The following is a 24,573-nucleotide window of genomic DNA, read 5'->3' on the forward strand; positions in this document are numbered from 1 at the left end:
TAAAACGGGGTGCTATAACCAAACGTACATACTCCAGATTATTACAATACAATGTCCCTACTACTACTACTACTACTAGTACTATATAATAATAATAATAATAATAATAATGAGGACTTTGTATAGCGCCTAATTTTTAGAAGCTCTAAGCGCTTTACAACATTAGACAACACCTATAAGATAAAAAAACATATAATGTTATGATTTCAAAAACAAACACCATGAAATTAGAAAACATTAAAAAAAAGAACATGCTGAGAATATTTAACGTAGGAAACATTATTAGGTCTTAAAGTTTGTTCTTGCAGTCGACATAACCATATAGTGTCACACTATACTATTCGTGTTAACTACTACCATCAAATTAATATACACTGACAATGTATGGAAGCCTTTGAGATTATCTCACACTAGAAACTCGCTCTTCTATCTTGTAATCAAAGTGATTTTTTAACAAATGGATACGATTACTGAAAGTTCTTACAAAACGTGATCACCAAAGGCGATTAACACATTACTACTATCATTGATTATCGTCATATTCAATGTGTGTGCGTGCGTGCGTGCGTGTGTGTGTGTGTGTGTGTGTGTTTCTAATAAATAGGCATGTCATTAAACTCTACCTTTATTTCTGTCACTTAATGTATGTTAGTCGGTTTATTTTTGTTTCTCCGTCTGTCTCTCTATGTAGTCTCCATGTAACCAATGGGGTCAATTAATTATTCCGAAGTGTTAATCACGCTTTATTGTTTTTTTTATATAAACAAAAAAAAAAAACAAACAAACAAAAAAACAAAGGAGTTCAATATTGGGCATGTCAAATAGTCTGTTTTTAACACTGATGTGAAGATTATAATGATATTATTATAAGTAAAGATAATTCATTAGAATAAAAAACTACACTTTAAACTTTAACTGTAATTGTAAAGATCATTTTACGAAGCTTAGAAGATCATTTTTTTTTGGGGGGGGGGTATTTTTAAAATCGTCAAAGATTATAATTACCATGCAATGTATAATTTTTTACCAATTTTATTTGGAATATGTTTGTGAACTATTCCCCAGTTTGGGGTAATTTACGAACTATCGCGATAAAATCGATATAGTTTGAAAAATGGATCGAAGCTTACGGTGCATTGACTTCACACAATAATGAACGATAAACCTCTTGCCGTACTCCGTTTCGTACAATAATTCGTTCGGAATTTAGGCACACCCTGTAAATATTGTATTCGCACATGCACTGACGAGATTTAACAAGCTGAGCAACAGAGTAGTGTTTAGGCAAGATTCTGCTGCATTTTATAATTGTTCTTACAGTTTGCAAAGAATGATAAATGACATTGTTAGCGGACGTGAAAAGTCTGAACTAGTATTAATAGAAGGTAATCTTAAATTATGTGATTTCGAGGTGAGCCCCCCTCCCCCCGTTTATTTTAATAAACCGTGATCTTCTATCTATAAACACGTTGACTCAGTCACACTTGACTGTTAAGCAACGGGTGATGAGTGACCAAAGATAAAGTAAAGACGGAAGTGATAGGACAGTTAGAAGAGTAATGATAGAAAAGGCAGAAATAAGTAAAATACTTTTTTTTTTTTAAAGAGTGTACGTGTACGTTTTAGTCTCATCATACTCAGACCAATCCGGCTACCGTAGCGGCGGTGATATATGTAACCTCAACCGGCATATCCCTGAGAATCACTAGGTCTTACTTGTAGCTGATTAGTTCATTAAAATGTGATTTTGGAAAGCTGCTGCTTGTGAGATACCACGTCAGGAGCTTTTGCAATTATTGATAGTAATTTGTTCCAAGTCCCTATTGCACATGGGAAGAAACTGAACTTGATACAATTTGTTGATGCTGACTTTAATTGGAACTTTTACCTGTGGTTTGCAGTCATTTGGCTATATGCCAGTCAGGTATTTGTCTGCTTGTATGTCCATACCTAGTCCTACCTGTAAGACGCTTATATTTATATAACACCTAAACAAAATCAAAATATGTCTTACGTGTAGGACTAGTCTATACCATACCATACCACACCTGTTCAGAAGCTGGCAGGTGCTTTGGCCATTTGGTTATAACACCTATTGTCTCATGACCTCTCATTATAGTAAAAACTTCTCAGAAAGCTTGACATGATGAAGAAGTACTTCAAGCTTTATGGGCTCTTGGTAATATCCTCACGGTTTCTGGTCTCAGTAAGAACTGCTAAGAAGCACTAAGACTTACTAAGAAGCAATAAGCAATCTTTTTCTGCCTCAGTAATCAAAATATTCATTTTGTGATGAGTTAAAATTTGATAATACATGTACCCTTTGAATACTCTTACATACTCGGTCCACATGGTTTGAGTCTCAGCTTAGCCAACTTGGATATGTGAGAAAGCTTGCTAGTAGCTTTCCCTGGGTCAGTGGTTCTTCCCAGGGTTTTCCCAGGTTCACAAATCAAATGAGTATCTTACTAGTCCCCCACCCACTATTGCCCTCCAAGACACCTCTAATCTGCCTATCACCAGACCACTAAAACACTTAATGCTGTTTTCACTTTATTCCAGTTTTTATTATTTTTTAATATGTGATAAATCAATGAATATACTTTAGTCTGTTTCTAATTCTAGAAAGATTAAATGCCAAATTTCATCTTTGAAGTTACTAATAGTTTGTTACAAACCATACCCATTTTTTTCAACAAGAGTATCTCTTTTGCTAAAAGTGCCCAACATCCCTTGCTACATTAGAAATTCCTAGCTGGAAGACTATTTTATGTTTATAGATGCTTCCCTATAAGGTCATTATCAGATGATATTCTGCCCATTTTACCTAAACAATGGGCAGCCTGGTAGTTTCTCCTATATGCGACCATCGAAACAAACCATTTTGAACAAGGCACACCTGGGGAAAATCAACTTTCAAATTACAAAATTAGATACTTACAGATTACAAAATTAGATACAAACAGAAGCCTGATTTGTGTTCTGTTTATGTCTATATGTTGTTGTAGGGTTCAATGCCATTTTTCAGCACAAGATAGGCTATACATGGCGGCCAGTATAAATGGTGGAGGAAGAACTTGGGGAAAACCCCGGAAAGAACCACCAACCCACGAGAAGCTACTGGTTAGCTTTCACACATACCCACACTGGCTGAGCCCAAGACTAGAACCCATGCAGACAGGTGAGATGGCAGTGATCCATAACAATGAGCGCTTTAGACCACTTGGCCACTAGGGGCCCCCCCGTTTATATATGTATGTATGTTTTGTAACAGTATCTGGAAATTTAGGGAATTTATTTCAACTTCCAAACACCATATAACTCAACAGTAAATTGGACAGCATAACACAAATATGGCTGCTGATGACATCATTCTGGATATATCTGCAGACTTATCAGGCTCTCAGGATCTGAGCTTCCAGGTTAAGTGTGCATGAAGTTATCAAAGGATGTACCCTTTGACATGCCTCATTTTTCCCCCAAGATGCTCCCTCTTTATATATTTTGGTCACCTTTGGGTGATCTGTGGAATAGCTCAAGGCTAAACAGAAATGACTAATTAAAAGTTAATGCTTATCATCATGATTACCTTTAGAAAAGGAAGACAACTCTGACATGACTTCAAAGAAACCAATAATTTATTGAGTGTTTGTATAACAGTTGTTAAGCAAACAAACAATGCCCCTTTTATGTTGCAATTGTGTTTAAATTAATGGCTAAAAGTAATCGGAGTTTCTTAGTTTGCTTGTGGACGATATTGTCGAAGCTTTAAAACTCCACAGTAATGATAACTGCTAGTTAAGTACATGTCATTTAGACTTGGGCACTACAGTATCAGTGGACACTTTTTTTAAAGAGTGCAGAAATGTAACTTGAATCAAAAAAATAAGTTGGCAAATTCTTTTCTCATGTTTTGAGAAATGGACTTGTGATAAAAATGACACTAAAGCTATTAAAACACACAACAAAATGAAAGTTAAGACGTCAAAGAGAGCTCAAACTTGGAATGTATATTTAATATGGACACGATCTTGATTACGATAAAGGGTGCTGATACAAAATGGCAGCTGAACTAGGAATGTAAGATACTAGATACATGAAAGGTTGAAGCAGTTCCAAAGGTTGAAAAAGTGGGATTAGATGGGTAGTTTAAAATCGGTTTGTGGAAAATGAGTACTGGCCTTTAGCCATCAGGTCATAAAGTTGTTGTTGAGTGTGGGAATGCTACGCCAAAAAAGACAGCCAGTCATGTATGATGTTTAGAAAACTCTTGATTGGTGTGATAAATGAAGACTGCAAGGCAGCAATGTTTCTAACAATGAAACATTGAATAAATCAATACAAATAATGGAAGAGCATTCTGTGCTTGAAGACTTCAGTAGCCAAAATGTCATATATACATTTGTTTAGTCAAAGTACATCAAAAAGTAAAGAAACTAACTCGTCTGAAAAGCTTGATGGTAAAAGTGCATAAAAAGTATCTTGGACATTACTGAAAAATAGTTTCTCTACAGTGTGATCTTTTGAGACTGAGAATTTATTCCAGATATTTAATAAAATAATGATATGTACTTTTTCATTTTCCTTTCTATTCTTTTGAAAGTGATGGACTTGAAAGTTTATGCCAGGGACTCTCAGAAATAGGCTGGGGACTACTGAGTTCCATGAATGAAGAGTCGAATACTCCTCATCCTGGAACACTTTTGAGAGCCCTGCTTATCATTTGGATAGTCTTTGGCTGGTCAGTTCCAGTAAGCAAAATGAAACCTTCGTCAAATGTAGAGAATTGTCCCATAAAATAGAATAAATAATAGTTATCTAATATGGAGATATTTTTATTACTTAAACAATGGGATTAAAACATATTCATTATCTTACCCCTTCTGTTGGTCTGTCTGTGTTTAAAATTTATGACAGACATGGAATCCAATAAATTGCTTATCCATAAATAAAATGGTGCATCAATACTTCTGTATATATTTGCTTATAAGTTGAGTCAAACTGCAAACAACAAAGATCCTGATGTGCTATAGCATAATGCACCTGCAGATCAGGGTCTGTGTTTGTTCTACTGACAATGCCTACCAAATTGCACAGACCCTTATGCATTATGCAACAGCAGATCTGGGTCTGTGCAGTTTGTAGTTTGGATTTGGACTCATCTTATGCATGAGTATACACGTATAACATCTTTCAGTACTCGATAAGGGTTTACAAATATTCATCGTGTTCGCATCAGTGAGACTTATTGATACTAGCAGGTGTCAGTTGAATACTCTCATTAATTTGCCAATTAGAAATATTTAATGTTTAATACTCTCATTAATTTGCCAATTAAAAATACTGATACCACATTTTTCTGTAATAACCAAATGTAATCCTTGCCAAATTTAAACAAAGTAACTTCTGATGCATATGCCTGTCATAGGTTGTTAGCTTTTCATTTTCTATAAATAAGAAAGTAGAAAATGGTGTATTCTTTTCTTTTGTAGCATTTAATAAACAGTTTCTGTTAATCTTAATTGTAGGAGTGGGACTTCGCATTATTGATTTTGGACTTTTTCAAACTTTAGGAGTCTTGGACTTTTCAAGGGTAAAAGTCTTGGACTTCTGTTTTTGAGAACTTTGCCTATGAATTCAGAAATTTCTTGTAACTTATAAATTTGACTCATGCATATGTGGTAAACTGTTTCAGATAATATTTCCCAGAGTGGTGGCCCAGTGTTGAAGTCCTTTCTTAAAAGTCTGTCTGAGAGGTAATATTTACTGAATAATCTGCCATGAAATCTTTTCTTTTATTTCTGTTTGTTTTCAATGTGTTTCATCACAGTTATCATGATGTATCATTTTATACAAAAGCTGTCACTTAACTCATTTCTGTTGAGGACAGTATTCCTATGAACAGGTTCCGATTGTTATTCCATTGTGTTCATGACATCATTTCATGGTTTTTGTATCAAATGCAATTTTTAAGCAATTGAAATTTATCAGTGTTTTTACCTCTATGGCCACAAGGCCAGTAGTGCTTATGGTATTTTTTTGTGTGTATTATCCATCGATAACATGTTTTCCATTTACAGTTTTTATTTACAGCTGCAGTGGCTGAGTGGTTAGCATGCCATACTTGCCACCGAAAGGGTGCGAGTTTGAATTTTACCATTGGATCAGCCAAATAGTACAGAAAGCATCCTGGCATAATTTATTTTCTTTAAATATGACCTCGGTTTCTAACAATAGATAAAACACTGTGCAACAGAATTTAATTAAATTTGACAGAAAGCATTCTGGCATGAAGTGCTTTTAAGATGGCACAAATGATGCAGATCTACCATCAAACATGTCTGTCATTGCCAATATAAAAAAAAAATCTTGAATGGACTTGTTTTCAAAAAGCACATAGCAGAATTTGGCCAAATTTTGAATATGGCTAAATTTGATGGAAAGCATTGCAGTACAAGAGCCTTTGAAACTTGTGCGGATGATGCCAATTCACCATCAGATATGGCTGTCATTGCTAAAAGTAGCACACTGTTTAAACAACTTTATTTTTAACGCGTTAAGCAGAATTCGAAAAACATAGAAAGCATCTTTTATATAAAGGCATTTGAATTTTGGACAAACGGTGCTGATTTGTCATCAATTAGAGAAAGCTTGAAACAATTTTAGATATATGGATGAAGAGACAAGAAATTGGGACAGTTTTACATATCATTTTCAAATGCGATCGACAACAATGAAAGAAATATTTGTTTTTGAACTACACCTGTACTAATATTGTGTACTTTTTAATTTATGGTTTTTTTAATTTAAGAATGTGAGAAAAAAATGATCATATTATGATGTGTAAATTTAAATCTCCATGGACAGACTGTCATCTGATTTTCGACAGCAGATGAAAAGATGAAAAATGGTGGAACACTCATTTCTTCCTTTTCTTTTTGCTTTCAGAGTGGACAAGATACATTATTTTGTCTTTGATCCTCATCCACAGAAAACATTGGAAAACATTCCATCTGGTTGTCTGAATAGGTAAACTGAATTATTTTTTTTGTTTCTAGTGTCTTGATGAGCATTGTCATTTGTCGGGTCTTCATGGGAATTGTCATTTGTCATGTCTTGATGGGAATTGTCATGTGTCATGTCTTGATGGGAATTGTCATGTGTCGTGTCTTGATGGGAATTGTCATTTTCCATGTCTTGATGGGAATTGTCATTTTTCATGTCTTGATGGGAATTGGCATTTGTCATGTCTTGATGGGAATTGGCATTTCTAGTGTCTTGATGGGAATTGTCATATGTCATGTCTTGATGGGAATTGTCATTTTTCATGTCTTAATGGGAATTGTCATGTGTCGTGTCTTGATGGGAATTGTCATTTGTCAGGTCTTCATGGGAATTGCCATTTGTCATGTCTTGATGGGAATTGTCATTTGTCATGTCTTCATGGGAATTGCCATTTGTCATGTCTTGATGGGAATTGTCATTTGTCATGTCTTGATTGGAATTGTCATGTGTCGTGTCTTGATGGGAATTATCATTTCTATGTCATGATGGGAATTGTCATTTGTTGTGTCTTGATGGGTATTGTCACTCTTCGTTCCCCTCATTAATTGGTTGTACAAAGTATGTGTATGATATTATGAAATCTGCACATATACTTAGTAATTTGTAATTTTATAGGTAGAAAATTGATGATTGTGTTGCTGTCTAACATGCAGACAGAACTCAAACTTTTAAATATGTGTAAACATGGTTGAAAAAATTAATGATCGTATTTGTCATATTAACGGTTTGTCAGATTTAAGATTTCATAAGGCTGTTAGTGTGGAAAAAGAATCTAAAAAATATGATGAAATTTCTTGTTGGGAGGTTTCAATCTAGATAATCTTTGAGTATGGCTGTAATTTCTGCTGCAAAAATTGAGGCTTTATCTCATAATCGGCTCAGAATGGTGTGTGGTGATGTTACGATGGCAGCTCCAACATTGTCTCCATATTTCGAACTGTCCGTATACAGGTAGGTATGACTTCTGTTATGGGATGCTCTGATTTCATTCAATTTACTTGGGAGAATAGAAGAGAATTTGTTCAAGGATTTTTAATATTTTCAAAGATTAAATGTTATTTCAGGAGGTTTTGATGTCCACAGTGGTAATTTGGGAATACAGGAGTTTTCAGTATTTGCAACACTGATTTTTGCTGCTTCTAGTTGAAGAAGAATTCATTTGTCAAAAGGTGGAATGATATTGGGTTTCCAGGATTAGATGGATTTGAAGAGATACTTGGTTATATATATTGAAGAGATACTTGGTTGAAGAGATACTTGGTTATATATATATTGAAGAGATACTTGGTTATATATATATTGAAGAGATACTTGATTATATATATTGAAGAGATACTTGGTTATATATATTGAAGAGATATTTGGTTATATATATTGAAGAGATACTTGGTTATATATATTGAAGAGATACTTGGTTATATATATTGAAGAGATACTTGGTTATATATATTGAAGAGGTACTTGGTTATATATATTGAAGAGATACTTGGTTATATATATTGAAGAGATACTTGGTTATATATATTGAAGAGATACTTGGTTATATATATTGAAGAGATATTTGGTTATATATATTGAAGAGATACTTGGTTATATATATTGAAGAGATATTTGGTTATATATATTGAAGAGATATTTGGTTATATATATTGAAGAGATACTTGGTTATATATATTGAACAGCCAATTTAATTCATCGGAGATAAAGTGATGGCTCATTTGCCTCATCATAGAGGCTTTCAAATTGAGAAATTCTAAATGCACCCAACGTCATATTTCATGACTGCCACATTTACCCTATATATTGGGACACCATAATTTAATTTTTGAAGTAATTTTTTGTGCACTGTATGTTCTGGAACATACCTTTTTTGAGTCATAAGTTGTGGGATACCTTTTTAAATCATTCAAAAATTAAATGTTGGGAAATGCGCTCAAAATTAAATTTTATTTCAAAAATATGAAACTACTTGAGATAAAACTCTTTAATCAACTGCAGCATCATCTCATGAACCCAGCCCTTCTCCTGCACATGTATAATCCACCGTTTCTGGGCATGAATATTTGTTAGTTTCCTCACGCTGTGAAAAATTTATATTGGAGGCAACACATCCCCTGAAGCGGAAACTGCAAGGACTTGAGTAATATTTTTTTTTTCTGCACGGGTTGTGCAAATTCTTACACTTTTAACATCCTTCTTTTTGATAGCCTGTCCAGGAATGAGATCAGAGTACACTGGAGTTTCAAACATGTTAATAATCTTTTTGTTGGCAAAATCATCTTTTCTTCTGACCTTAACAAATTCATCAAATCATTTTATTTTGTCCTCCACACTAGATTGTGTCGCTTTAAGAACTCTTACATTGTTTGAATATTTACTTAAAAATTTTCCCATGAATACCATTAAAAAGGAACCAAAGTTGGCTTCCATATCTTGGCCAACTTTGTATTTTAAAAAAAAATGTGCTCACTTTAAAGAATCCAAAGTCGGCTTACATGGTTGGCTTGCTTTGTAATTAGATAACCTTTGTATCTGATATCCTGTCTGTAAGTTCAAACAATTAATTTATTGCTCATTACCAGTTGTGTTCATTCACTAACCAGACTTCTATTTGCTTGCCATCTGTAATCATAATTGATACAAATGGGGATTGATGTTTGCAGGGTAAATAGTATACACAGCAATAACTTGCTTTAAAAATGCATTTTGTAACCTGCTATCAAAAATATTGCACTCACAGTGAATGTAATTTCAAAGAATGATTTTTATTTGATACTATCATATTATTTAACCTGAATATATTACCTTTTTGGTTATTTTGCACCTTACACCATGTCATGAATGAATGGCAAGTGCCTTCAAGCAGTCAGTTGATATTTCCCTCTCTCTCTCGTTTGCAGTTTTTCTGGATTTTTCATTCTAATAACATATTCAAACCTTTGAGTACAACCAAATATGATTCATTTCTCTATATTCATGTCAAGGAACTATGTGTTATGTTACCTGACATAAGTGATACACACTACAATATCGATACATATGCTACATGTACAGAATTTGTGAATATATATTTTCTTTAACGCTCATAATGAAAAAGAGAGGCATAAATGATAACAGTCTCTTACATTTTATTATCCAGTAATTATTTTGTTTATCAAACTTTTTGCAACATGCAGTGGCAGATTTGCGGCGCAAATTCAAGACAAATTTATTTTGTTTCTTAAATCTTGGGACATATGTCCTAGGTGAAAAGAGGTTTAACCATAATTTCATGCTGATAGCTACATGCTTCTTAAATAAGCTTCAGAAATTAATCACACTTGAACACTATTCTGACCAATGAAATGCACATGCTGGGCGTTTTATATATGCAGTAAAATCCGCCATTTAAGAAATGTTGCCATTGTTCACAAAAACCCACAATAAATATGGCTTAAACCTTTTCATTCAGAGCATTGATATGAAATAACTTTTGTTCTCCCAAATGCATTTTGCATCTTTGCTTTACCTATATTGGGTTGTTACACCTCCAGATCTTACCTATGCAAATTATCACAATGGACTTACCCAGTGCAGTCTTTAAACATATCACTATCTATTGTCAGCCAGTTAAGTATTATGTGAAATGGTGGTTTATACCTGACCTCTTTGCCTTTTAATTACCGCTGTTTAAAATGCCCGAATGATAGTTTTACATCAGCTCCAATCATGGCTGTTTATCGTTTATGTATGCTACATGTAATGGGTATATGCTGAAAGTGGTATTTTTTTCAAAGATTGCTGGAGATATTAATTTCTCCAAACATGACTGTCACAGAATTGCAACCGAGTGGGTTTTTGGACTAAATGAATAAGATAAACACATTGTGAGAAAGATGGAAATTTATGAATGAATTAATAAAGATAAATATATGATGTAAAAATACAATGAATCTCTCATGCTCTCAACAAATGATTTATTCAAATCACTCTACACAACATTCATACATCGAAAATAAACCAAAAATATTAAATTAATATGAAGTACAGATCCAAGAAACCTCATGGACTGCACATACGCTTCAAACAGTATTTTACACAATAAGAGATTCACATAATCTCGAATATGAATTCTATTAAGATTCAAAATAATCTTAACACAACTAAGATTCAAAATAATCGGTTCTTCCCGGGGTTTTCCCGGGTTCTTCCTCCACCATTAATACTGGCCGCCATACATAGCCTATCGTGTGCTGAAAAATGGCATTAAACCCCACAACAACAACAAAAAAAAAATCAAAATAATCTTATGAACATAACGAAGATTCAAAATAATCTTATGGATATAAAAAAATGCAGTGAACAACAATTGATCCAAATGTATGCTTCTAGACCCCTTGTACAGTCGCACAATTCCTTGGGTTTGTCCACACTCTTATCGACCGCTCGTACCCTTTATGAATCCACCACAAGTACAGTCATACGTTACACATACAGACAGCATACAGCACTTTTTCTGATTTACTATGTCTACGTCCATGGCACAGACATACGTACATACATACATACGTATTGACAGCATGTAGCATTAAATGTTCTGGAAACTCCAGATAGCTCTAAGCAACTTTAGATGGCTTCGGACAGCTTCAGACCGCTCTAGTCATATTCGCAGTCACATTGACAATCACACTTCATAGACACAATCACAGCGACAGTCACAATCAGCTACAATAAGAGTCAGCTACAATAAGTCAGAATCAGCTTCAAACAGTCAGCTACAGACACAGTAAGCTACAATAAAACCAAATTGGTCATAATAATAGTTTCTTTAAAATCTCTAGATATATGATAATACTTTAAATCTGCGTTGTAATAAATGCATTATTACGCGATAAGACATTATAAACGAATAAGCTTCGCATATCAAATGAAAATGTAAATTTAACACTTACCCCTATGGCTGGAGAACAACGGAGAGTGTACACTCCTTGACGTGATCCAAAAACAACCAGTGTTGTTTTAGAAATTGGTCTTACTTAAATCCATAGGAGAGTGAGTACATGTCATGTTACCTCATCACAAGTAATCTCTGCGGCTAAGTACATGTTAATACAGTCGCTTACCTGGAAAAACACATTCACCCTAGATAACGTTGCACACATGTACAACGAGAAATAGTTGAATAGTTTTAAAACAAAATCAAGTTATTTCTTTGCCTAATTCTGTGACAATGACCATGTCATGCAATTAGGGAGTACAAAACCGTGTTTTTAGCATGACATGCCGTGTTACAGTTTGATTAAATGCAGATTTCAACTTCATGTCGGACAGTGGTGATCTGATTGCACTGAGTTACGGCAGGTATGTCAACATCTGGAAAATACATTTCCGCATTTTATCAGCACAATCAAAGTTTTCTCAGACAGATTTGATTATTTTTTTACAAGTCTGATGGGCATTCCTTTCAGAATACAGGACAAGCCCTATTAGAAATTAGAAGGTTCCGGGGCATTGGGCTTTTGGATTTTTGTAGCACTGATTGAAATGAATACCAAATGTGATGGATTTTTATGCCAAAAGACTGCTGACTTATTGCAAAGGGACAAAGCTTGTATGGTGTTGGTGTTGTGTGCTTTAATGCCATTTTTCAGCACACAATAGGCTATACATGGTGGACAGTATTAATGGTGGAGAAAGAACCCGGGAAAACCCCGGAAAGAACCACCTACCCACGAGAAGCTACTTTCAAGCTTTCTCACATACCCTCATTGGCCAAAGCTTGTGTGTGTTGAAGGTTCCAAAGGGGTCTGAAATCAACAGGTCTGACTGATTCAGAAGTGGTCATATTAACTTTCCACATCTTTTAGTGTTTACACTCTGGTTTGTGTCCTTGATATAACAAGGAGGAAACACAAGTTCACTGAATTTGTTTAACAAAACCTATATATATATATATATATATATATGTGTGTGTGTGTGTGTGAATGGCTGGCTTACTTTTGAGGCAAGGAACACTCCTTTTTGGGGGGGGTTATAAAATTGTCAAAGGTCAAGGTGACTGACTCAGATGTTAAAACACTGGTGGTGTCCGAACTCAAGTTCTAGACCATGTACTTTAACAGACTTTGTGGATGCCTTGCATTTGTATGAAAAAATATACATATTTATGTTGGGTCAAATGATCAAGTTCAAGGTCACATTGAGTCAAATAAAAACAAAGGGAATTGACAAAATAAGTTCAGTTCTGCATTGTGTACCTTGAGCATACCTTGTGCATGGCTTTGCACCTGGGACAAGAAAGACATCTTCTGGTTTAAGGTGTCAAAAGATAAATGGTTACAGTCAACCTGACATAAACGGGGGATTTGTTTTTGATAAACAAAATACAAAATAACTTTAATTACATGCCATTTAATGGTATTAAACTTTGATGATGGTTTGTTGAAATGGGAGTAAGACACATGATGGGGCTAGACAGCATATAGGTTGAGTTCACAATGATCCTAATCAAGTCCAATGGTTTCTCTATGATAACAAAATTAACAATTTATTTTCTTTTGTTTTCACCCAAATAAGGCAGAGCATATATTATTGTATTGTCCATTCATCTCTCTATCCAACCATCTGTTATCAGTTTGGTTTCCACACAATAACTTTAGTTGCCCATCATTAGCAGTTACTCAGCTATGTGGATGGTTTGCCTCTTGTGGTAAGGCAGATCCCTTTCGATTTGAGATTCAAAAGCTTAATTGTCTAGGTCACTGGCTGAAATCAGGAATACAGTTTCTGCACAATAACATGAGTTCTCCACCATCTGTAATTACCAGATTGTATAGATAGTTGCATTTGAGCTAAGAACCATATCAGTTGAAGGATGAAAAGGTTAATGGTCAAGGTCACTGTGACCGATAAAAGAAAAGTGGTTTCTATACAGTAACTCAAGTTCTCCACCATCTCAGTTGCTATAATATGTGGCTGGCTCGCACTTAAGGAAGAAAGCTTTTGATAGGGGCTAAAAAAGGTACAAAGTCAAAGTCAGTCTGACTAAAAGAAAAACAAATACAAAACAATAGCATCTGCAAAATAAATTAAGTTCAACAATTACCAGTCTTTGTGAATGGCTTGCACTTGATGCGAGGAACAACCCAATTGATTTCGGAATCAAAGAGTAAGGTTCACTGACTGAAAGAATAAGAAAATGGTTTGCACACAATATTAGTTCTAGATGACATACCTCAACCAAACTTTGTTGATGGCTTGCACTTGGGGTAAGAATGAAGGATAATGATTTTTATTGGTGAAAAGGTCATGGTCACTGAAGAAGGAAAATGATTGCCTCACAATACCATTTGTTCTATATCAGAGACTTGACCCTACTTTGTGGTTGACATACACTTAGAGTAATGAAGACGCCTGTTGATTTCAAGGTCCAAAGCTAATAAGGCAAGGTCACTCTGAAAGAAAAAGAATTGGTTACTGTGCAGAAACGAGTTGCTTCTACAGAGATTGTTCAGCATGTAGCTGGCATATAATGTGTTGTTCGTGGTACTTGTTAGTCAAGGTAGACTGAATTGTCAAGGTAAATGCATGGGCATATAATATCCCATAATGCCCTTTTTTTATTTACCATGCTCGTGCACTTTGTTTTCTTTTTAGAATTGAAGTCCATGATGGTTTTCAGGATATAGGTGGATGGTTGGACTCTTCTTCCATAAATGTAAATACAGATCTGGTGAAATATTTTGAAAATCTGTCAGGTCGTCATGCTAACCAAGTGGTTGCCATAGTGATCAACTCAGTCAGTCCATTACTACTTCATAGACCAGCACCATATACATGTCAGACCATCTCAAGACTTGCCAGACAAATACACAGTAAGTATTCATGTTCATGAATTTAACCATTTGTAATTGTTACCATCTTATTAATCTTTGTTGGAATCCAACTGTGTTGTATAACATTTAGTTCTCATTCTAGAATCATCAAACTAGATGGTTATATGCATCTCTTTTAGTACACCATGACAACAGAAGGTCACTGTGACCTACATTTTACTGGCATTAGTTAAGTCTTTGCATGAGCTCATGACCAAATTAATTTTTTACATCCTGTATACATACTTGTTTCCTATTATACTTTAGAATAAACACGCTACCCACAGGCCACATGCAGTCCTCCAAGTCATATAATATGGCCTGGAAAATGATTGGTGTCACATGGTGTCATGAGAGATAACAAAGGTGTTGTGGCCTTTGGGCCATTGACAATGCCCTCATACTGCCCTCAGGTTGTTTGTATTTGAGACCCCTGCCTTAAATCATAAAAGATGTTGAGCAGATATATCTTGATGAGTATTAAACATGGATCACTGCGGTCCATATTTACACACATAACTGACTTCGGTTAAATTTTGTTTTAAGTTTGAAAAAATGTCACTGTGACCTATATTTCACCTTTATTTTTGACTGCTTAAGTAAATAAGAACATTTGTTCCTTTTTGATACATAGTCCTCTTCTATAAAGTAATATTCAGGTATATTATAGACTATTGTAATGTAATATTCAGGTATATTATTTACTATTGTAATGTAATCAGGTATATTATGGACTATTGTAATGTATTCAGGTATATTATGGACTATTGTAACGTAATCATGTATGTTATGGACTATTGTAATGTAATATTCAGGTATGTTATGGACTATTGTTACGTAATTTTGGATAATACTTCTAAACATAATACAGTTTTTAAGCCTGCAAAAGATGTTATGTCATTTAATTGTAGAATGTTTTAAAGACAGTTTTCAGAAAACAGAATTCGTTTAAAAGTTTCACCAATACATGAAATAATAACCATTAGAAAAGCCAAATTTATGTGTAAAGTTTCCAGAAAAGCCATTCCTGTCAACCTAAGTAATATCTTTCACCAAAGAGTTGTTGAGTGTACTCCAACTTTAAGGTCTTTTCGAAGTACAAATTACATTATACCAAAGCCAAAGAAGGAATTGTTTAAAAAGAGCATTCAGTATGCTGGTCCGCTGGTATGGAATAACATTTTGAGTAAAATTAGGCAGGCACCTTAGCATTTCATCTTTTCATAATCCATGTCTCAAATGGATATGATAGTCGAACAGTACTAAGTAATATTTAACTCATTCGGCCCCAGAGGTTTTTGTCGTTTTTGCCTGAAATGTGCGTAGGAAAGACATTTGGGGGGCTATTTCTGAATACATCGAAATACATTGGCTTTCAACAGATTTTCCTTGAGACTAATGCCTAGTTGTATAAGAAACATCATTTTTCATTGATTATTTTTGTTGCGCATGAGCAGAAGGGTAAAAGTTGGATTTTTCAATATTTTTTAATTTTTATTTTTACTTAATGGACCCATCATTTTAATATAGAGACCACAATTTATTCTAAATATCCACCTTATCCTTAGATCTGAGACCAAAAAGTCTAAAATCGAGACACAAAATCGCATTCTGACCTCGAGTGAATTTTGGGTGGGAAAAAAACGGCTCCAAAAATGAGGTTTTTCCCGTGTATTTTGTAGTGCAACTAGAACTTCCAGATTATTTGGTATCATTTTAGAGCTATATCTGTCTGCTTTTTTTAATACCACCCATGTTGGTGTATCCTAAATGACCTTGATGTTGCAGAGCTCGGAAGTAGGGTACAGCTTCATCATGCCTACAGGCGGAATCGGGGCCGAATCAGTTAATCAAGCTTATGGAAGTTTCTTAGAAATTGTCAAAGAATGGCTCTTTTTACAACTTGTGTGCAATACTGATGCACAATTGATGAAATGAATAAGTAACTCATTCGGCCCCAGAGGTTTTTGTTGTTTTTGCCTGAAATGTGCGTAGGAAAGACATTTGGGGGGCTATTTCGAAATACATCGGCTTTCAACAGATTTTCCTTGAGACTAATGCCTAGTTGTATTAGAAACATCATTTTTCATTGGTTATTTTACTTGCGCTGAGCAGAAGGGTAAAAGTTGGGAGTTCTTTTTTTTTCTTCTTTTTGTTGCTTAATGGTCCCATCATTTCCATATGGAGACCGCAAGTAGGGTACAGCCTCATCACGCATACAGACGGGATCAGGGCCAAATTGGTTAAGACCTGTTGCTTTTCTCTGCTTATACATTTGTTTCTTGCAGATACATTTTTCAATACAGTATGGTATTTTGTACATGTTTATATGTTTATTTGATGCTTGTGCATGTGTTATGGGCATGAAAGTTCATTTAATTTTCATAATAAGTATTAATTCAATTTCTTTGTGCGAAGTCAAAATTATTATTGTGTGCTATATTATTTTTGGAGATTTCAGCTTTCACTTTGACTGTCCCAGAAACCCAAACACATAAAAACTCATAGATTCCATTAATGTTTCAACCTCAAACAGTCAGTTAACCAACCCACCCATAAACATGGTCATATTTTAGACTGGATTCTTCATAGACCTGATGATAACATTCTACGGTCCTCAGTTATCCCATGACCTTGCATCAGATCACCTCAGCATTATATGCCATCTTGACGTATCAGTCCCTAACCCTTATGCGAAAGTGTATTGCTGCGTAAAAAGTTCTTGCAATTTATCTTGCTTAAAGAATAATGAAAATATGTTTATTTTTTACAGCTTCAATCATAGCAGTTAATGGAGGTTGAACGACAGCGAGAAAAAAATTCTAACTTCTTAAGGTTCTTTTATTATTGATTTAGACTGTTGTTTTTCTAATAATAATTCATTATATTTTTTAATGAAATAACTTTTTTCAAAATGCACAAATGTCAACCACGCTTGAACAGACAGGCGCACATACGAATCTCCTTGATTATTGTAATTTTATTTCCTTGAATGGTTTGACATTTTAGAGTATACAATTTGGAGAAATATCGATGTTAGACACACTATGCATGTATAGGAATTTGTGGCTCTCACCTATCTGCATGTCTGTCTGTTTGTCTCAGTTCATCTGGTGCATGGGTATATGTATATCCTCAAATGAATGTGTGTTCGCATACGTATATTACATAAACATACTTCTGGTTAAAATGAGTATAAAATGATGCTAAGATAGAAAGAGTGACTGATAGATAAGTCATACTGTTTGCAATTTCACATCCGGTCAGGTGGATCAATGTTGATTTAAAAGGCGAACCAAAGTAATAGGACGGAATCTGTGAAATAATTGGATCTCTAAAGCTTACGTATTTGATACAAGGAAAGTTAAACAGAATTAAACTAATGCTGAAAGTTATTGCATGCACCGTTCGATACTTGATGTTTCAAAAGTCAAAAAGAAAATGAAACAAAGAAAAAACATTATTTAGTCTGAGTACTGGACGATATTTACACCCATGATCACTATTAATCTGTTGTCACTATTATACTAAACATTGCCTTGCAAGTAGTTCACAAATTATAAAGTGTGTTTCAAAATCGTCTTGATAGCCTAAATCTGATAATCTTTCCACTTTCATTGACAAGCTTTCAAATATTATCATCATCATTGACTTCAGTGTCATCACTATCATATTCTGTAAGGAAACTTTTCATCAATTGCCTTGTTGTGCAGTTTTAGGACAGCTGTGATAATTAATCTTCACACAATTTGGGGGCAGCTGGATGGATAGCTGCCCTCCTGTTTTATGGTACACCTATAAATACAAGAAATAAAGCTATAAATTCCTATGAATAAAGATAAAATGAAACTTTATTTGACATTGTTCAATCAAAATGAGTTACAGTTATACTTTAAAATCTTATACCTTGTAATTACAATATGCATGAAATATTGTTTCAGAAATAATAAAATGTTTATTTACAATTTAGATACAATTATTTTAAAATTAATCTCCTGACATAAACCTCTAATAAGATCATTTAGTGGGGTTGTAGGACTCACGGTACTAATGATACGGAAAAAAAATGGAAACCAGTCTTGAAAAGGTGATAATAAAATAGAGTATATATGGGTTTGGCAGTCCAGGACTGGTTTATAAGGAAAGTTAGAATATAGTAACAGTGTACCACTAGGGGTGAATGACTGAGAGACAATAATCCTCTTGGTGTCAAAATTGGGGGTCAGGCTGAGTAAAAACCAAACTTTGGTATCCAAACTGGAGATCAAATTAAAAGTTTGAGTGTCCTTTGAGCACAGTTGAGGGTAAAGGGAAACAATGGATTAATATAATTTTTTTCGAGCTAATCATAGCTTTAATGAAAAGAAAAAGAGACAATGATTTATTAATGTAATTTCAGTGCTTTTACATATTTGTGTTTGGAAAATGCATTACTGAAATTAGCATTGGACTCGGCACAAAATTGAAAGCACGTTTCAAACACATGTAGATACAAAAAATGTTGCAGCTCATATGGTTTCCTCTACACAGTAGCTGTCATCAAGGATGTGTCTATACTGATAAATTTTGGTTTGCTGTTATTGCTAAAATAATTAATTTATTGCTTTTTTAATATCATGGTGTTTGCATAGTATTAATATGGGAACTGAATTAGTAATATGAATCCTACAGAGAAAATGGGCCATACAGTGTTTCTACCTATGCATGTACAATTAATATTACCATTAATGCACCCTTTGTAAACTTCTGAGTTACTTCAGTGGGATATTAAACTCACTTTCGGACATGACAACTATGGCCATGAAAGGAGAGGGGGTGAAGTGTAAATTTAATTATGTTATAATACATGCATATGTAGATGGTCACCTTGTCCTCTTACTCAATCACTGCATAATACGACAAGACTGGTAATATATTGCAATGGAATTCAGCGATTTCTTTCTGACATTGAGGTGCATTATTTCATGTATTTCATAACGTCAGTTACTAATATAGGTCAATACAATAACTTGTACCTAAATCTTGATTTGCAAATGCCTGATCCACAATAACTCTAGTTTTTGAGTAGACATCATTAAACCTCTTTTTTTACTTTTGACTTCGGTTTGAATGTGGGAGTAATTAGCCAAGGTAATTGTGCATACCCTGAATCCACAACAAGCCACTCATTTCCTTGGTTCTCCATGTAACCACTCAAACCAGAATTCTTTATCATCCAAAAATAAATTGTGCACAGATCCAGGCCATTTTCAAACTAAGTTGATAAATCTGAAGCATGAAATAAATTATTTGTTGTAATTTTACAAAACTTGCTGGTTTTCGCTCTTTCCTGTTGATTAATGTAAGACCATAGAGTCATAACAATATTTTCATGAAACGTATCTTAGTTTTATTAAATGGTGAAGAATGAAACATCAGCATAGTTTTTGTATATACATTGCTATTATTTGCAATCATGAATGTTTATAGTAAGAGAGTGATAGGTGTCTGACAATGTTTCAAATAATTACACATGGCAAAATGCCAATAGGTAGTCATCTAACCTGGACTGATGTTAAATTGAGTTATCATTGCCCCATAGGAATATCTGTTGCATGATAGCTGATTGACATTTGCCCCTGATATAGACACTGTCAGCAGAACTTGGAAAACCCTGCATGGTGTTGATTGTAGTGGTCAATGGGCCCGTATCTGTAATATGATTGACATTAGCACCTCTAATGGACACAGTCAGTAACGATGGGGCAGCCAAGCCTGGTGTTGATTTGAGTGATCAATGGACCATTGTGATGTCTACTATACATTTGCCCTCGAGAACCTACTGGCATGCACAGTTGTGAAGACTTAATTGTATCTATTACGTTAAATGACAAGTTAATTAAAAAACAATTTGACATGCTTTTTGTATATTACTAATTGTGTCGTTTAAATAGTTTTAAGTTCTTGTTCTTATTTCACATATACACACAATGCATAATGAGTATTCTTTCAACACCAAAATAATACCCCACGTAACCCCCTGCCAACTAGCCGATTCTCATAGGGCAAGTAAATGCTATTTGTAGTGGGGTATTTGCGAGTGGCATATTTCAATTTAAATTTATGAGGTAAAATACAAACCTGAGTGTGTGCGGGTATTAAATGAGATCTCAGTGTTGGTCTCTGTATATCATCTCACACCAAGTCTGTCAGTTGTAGAAAAATGTCTTTTGGAAAGTGATATCTTGATGTTAAACTGCGATCATACAAAGTATTCATGACCTGTGTTCTGTCCTGGAACACACGTTGGTGTTGCAAACTTCATCCGATATTTTTATTTTTATTCAATCCAAAGATGATAAAAGCAGCCATTTTATTCCTTGCACAAAACATACACCAGCTAGGTGCCTGCCTTAAGTTATGCGAGTATTTACGTTAATGCGTAGTGTATGGAACGTTTGTAAAACAGGTAGATTATGCTTAAGCAAGGTCATTTGCATAACTTACACCAGACGTATGTTATGCACTTTAGTGAAACAGGCCCCAGATCCCTGATTGGCTGAGTTTTTTAAAGTGGGACAGAAAGAGATCCAGGGGACCATGCTGGTTGTATAAATAACTTATTCTTCTTATGCCAAGAAAGTGATCTAACATACATGCTCTAGGAAAGAAGATAAATGATACCATCGGTGCCGTATTTTTGCCAGACTATATAGTATAAGTCAAATTTGCAAATTTTGGAAATTTTCCATCCTTCAGTCATATACAAGTTGATGCTGAGTATAAGACAAGGCCAGATCAATACATCTGCGTTGTCTTTTCACAATAGTTCGTTCCACACAGCATCTCAAATTTTATCTACAACTAAGTATTGTTCAGGTCAGTATCATCTACAGGCCATCATATACTGTAATAGACAATCTAGCAGCTATGTACACAAGTCTTTCCTTCTCTTTTATAATTTAAATATGTGTGTGAATTTGCAGTCATGAGCAGACAAATGTCAGCATCCATGAGAGTGATATTAGGTCCACTTGGGTCTCTTGTTGAGATCCCCTGATGAACTAGCAGGAGATGGCATTCTGCAGAATCCTTGTTTATAATGACCATGGTTGATTTACTTTGTTCAGTATATGTTTTCCATGTAAACTGACATATTTTGATTATCTGGATGCATTGAGTCATTGTTATTTATGATAGGTCTTTCTAATACAACTTCCTAAGTAACATCACGTTTATTTCACAGCTGTTGATGTGGAGCAGATTGTGTGCTTGGTCCACCAAGATCTCCATTACAACCATGATGTGGCCCAGCTGGAGCACATATGCTCCACCGTCATCAGAATAGAACCGTCTGCTCATCCCCAGTTCAACTTCTGCACTGGCATCCTTCACAAGAGAGTATCAGGCAAGATTGTCCGCAGTGTAAGACATTAAATAAAATTTCTATTCTGAATGTATATAAACTATTTACAACTGGAATATGTCATTATAAATCAGATGGAATTTCAGTAGGATTTGAAAATGTCTAAATAAATATCCCAAAATGTACAGGTTCTGAAGAAAAAAAAACTTCTTGGTTGAATTTAAAATGGAATTGAAAGGTAATATTGTATCAGATAGATATTCAAGGAATCCAATTTTTGCTAACTGTGAGACACAATTTTAACAGTAGAGGAGTACACTGAAATTGAGACAGGCATCTTACACATTTAATTTTATTTTACTAAATATGAAAGTTGTATTATTACAAGGGCTTGAATTAAGAAAACGTCAGATCGGACTTGCTGTATTTTATAATATACTAGAGCTCGTGGGTTATCACTACTGTGAAATTCAAACAACATCATTTCAAAGAATAGGTTGGATTTCGTTTGATAATATGGTTTACACCCAAGCAATATGGTTAGATTATTAAGTTCCAACTTGAAGGCAGTTGGGTAAAGTGCCTTGCCTGAGGGACATACCATGGTAGTCGACCATGGCTGAGCCAGTAGTGGGGTTCAAACCTGTACCCTTTTGGTAAGGAGTCAAGTATGCTAACAAGATTCTGAATATATTAAAATTATTTTTCACCAAACAAAACATTGTAAGTAATATTACAAGAATTTCTTTCAAATAAACACACACAAAACTAATTTTTAAGTAGTTGTTAGTCATTATAGAGGCATAGTAAAAATAAACTTACACAAATATGAAAGACTCTTGAAGGAAATTAGATTCTTTATTTACCTGCCTATTGGTCTGATACCAATCATTTTCTGGTCAAATTGACTAAAGAATTAACATAGCTGGTTACGTTACAGACTTATGAAAATCATATAATGAGGGCTAGGAACATCTTAAAATTGCTGGTCCTTCAGGCCTGAGTAAAATTTAGGGTAAAACTGACAAGTAGGTATTTTCATAACTGACAATCAGCTGTGACTATCACATGTGTAATGACTCTAACAAGCATATTATACTGAATAAAGTATTATTATTATTTTGCTGTTATACAAAGTAATCTTTTTTTTGTTGGCAGAAATCCATTTTTAAACATCACCAAAAAATAATTAATGGGTAAATAATGTTTCTGTTGTCTGTTGCTACAAGAGGTTTTTTTTGGTGGGGGGGTCCTCAGGGGCCAACAATAAAACCCCTGATTCAGTTAAAATTATTTACAAATATTGCAGAATTTTTCCTAATTTTACCAATTTGCTCAAGGAAAATTTTATTATTTTCATTTTTTAATAAAATGATGGACCCAGGTCCCATTCTCAATCAACCTAGAAAACATCCATCCATCTGTTTCCTTAAGCTTTGGTTTTTAGTACATATGGTTCAGAGCATTAAAGGTTGTAGGTAAGAGGCATTTGTTTCAGGGCATTTGTAGTTCATGAACACATTTCTAGTGTTAAAATAAAGTTATGTTTGTATATACATGAAAAAAGCATTTTCCTTTAGGGGCTTGGGTGGCCAAGAAGTCTAAAGCACCTGCCTTTACAGCCATCTCAACTCTGTCCACATGGGTTCGAGTCTCGGGCTTAGCCAGTGAGGGTATGTGAGAAAGCTTGCCATTAGCTTCCTCTGGAATGGTGTTTTTTTCATGTTCTTCTCCACTAGTTATATTGGCTGCTATGTATATATATATTCATGTGCTGAAAATGGGGCATTAAACTCACAATAACAACAACAATAACATTTTCCTTTACTTCATTGGAACAAGTCACAGCACTTCCCTTTACACTAATTTGTGCATCAGAGACCCCAGATTTTTTTACTTAACCCCCAGTTCTGACACCAAGGGCATTTTTGACTCTCAATCTTTCACCCTTAGGGAAAACTCTGAAGACATTGGCCCAGTACGCTTCCCCTCCAGAAATAATAAAACCCCAAAGGCTTTAAGGTCTCAAATATATATCAGGTATCACTGCCGAATTGACTCAGAAACACATTGGGTATATTTTTTCATCATCACTAATATTAGTTGAATTTTTTGCTAACAGACACATTTATCATCATTTATCATTTACAATGAACTTAAGACAAAGCAGGATTGCATATTTTTGTAAACATGAGTAAAATTACAATAGATTTGTCAATTACAACTGATTCAACAGTCTTTTACGGTAATTCATAATGGCCACCTCCACAGTTGTGCACATATTTACAACTTAGTTAAAATAATTGACAT

General features: G+C 34.5%; 1 protein-coding gene and 1 long non-coding RNA gene across 2 annotated transcripts in view; one reads left to right on the plus strand and one right to left on the minus strand.

The window, feature by feature from the left end:
• The first annotated feature begins 1,211 nt into the window (after nucleotides 1–1,211).
• LOC149781240 (elongator complex protein 5-like) overlaps nucleotides 1,212–24,573 on the plus strand; it is a 45,983-nt gene continuing 22,621 nt past the window's right edge. Inside the window, exons 1-5 of the mRNA XM_089935321.1 lie at nucleotides 1,212–1,385; nucleotides 5,696–5,756; nucleotides 6,949–7,029; nucleotides 14,701–14,918; nucleotides 22,144–22,322. Coding sequence (XP_089791447.1) covers nucleotides 1,331–1,385; nucleotides 5,696–5,756; nucleotides 6,949–7,029; nucleotides 14,701–14,918; nucleotides 22,144–22,322 — 594 coding nt within the window. The 5' untranslated portion in view covers nucleotides 1,212–1,330. The remainder of the gene's footprint in view (nucleotides 1,386–5,695; nucleotides 5,757–6,948; nucleotides 7,030–14,700; nucleotides 14,919–22,143; nucleotides 22,323–24,573) is intronic.
• Nucleotides 17,739–20,187, minus strand: LOC149781241 (uncharacterized). Its single transcript, XR_016414662.1, has 2 exons — nucleotides 20,063–20,187; nucleotides 17,739–18,713 (listed from the first exon to the last, which is right to left on the minus strand). It is a non-coding gene; the product is annotated as an uncharacterized LOC149781241 (long non-coding RNA).

Source organism: Sinohyriopsis cumingii, chromosome 15 (genome assembly GCF_028554795.1).
Source record: "Sinohyriopsis cumingii isolate HCF-2022 chromosome 15, ASM2855479v2, whole genome shotgun sequence".
NCBI lineage: Eukaryota > Metazoa > Mollusca > Bivalvia > Unionida > Unionidae > Sinohyriopsis > Sinohyriopsis cumingii.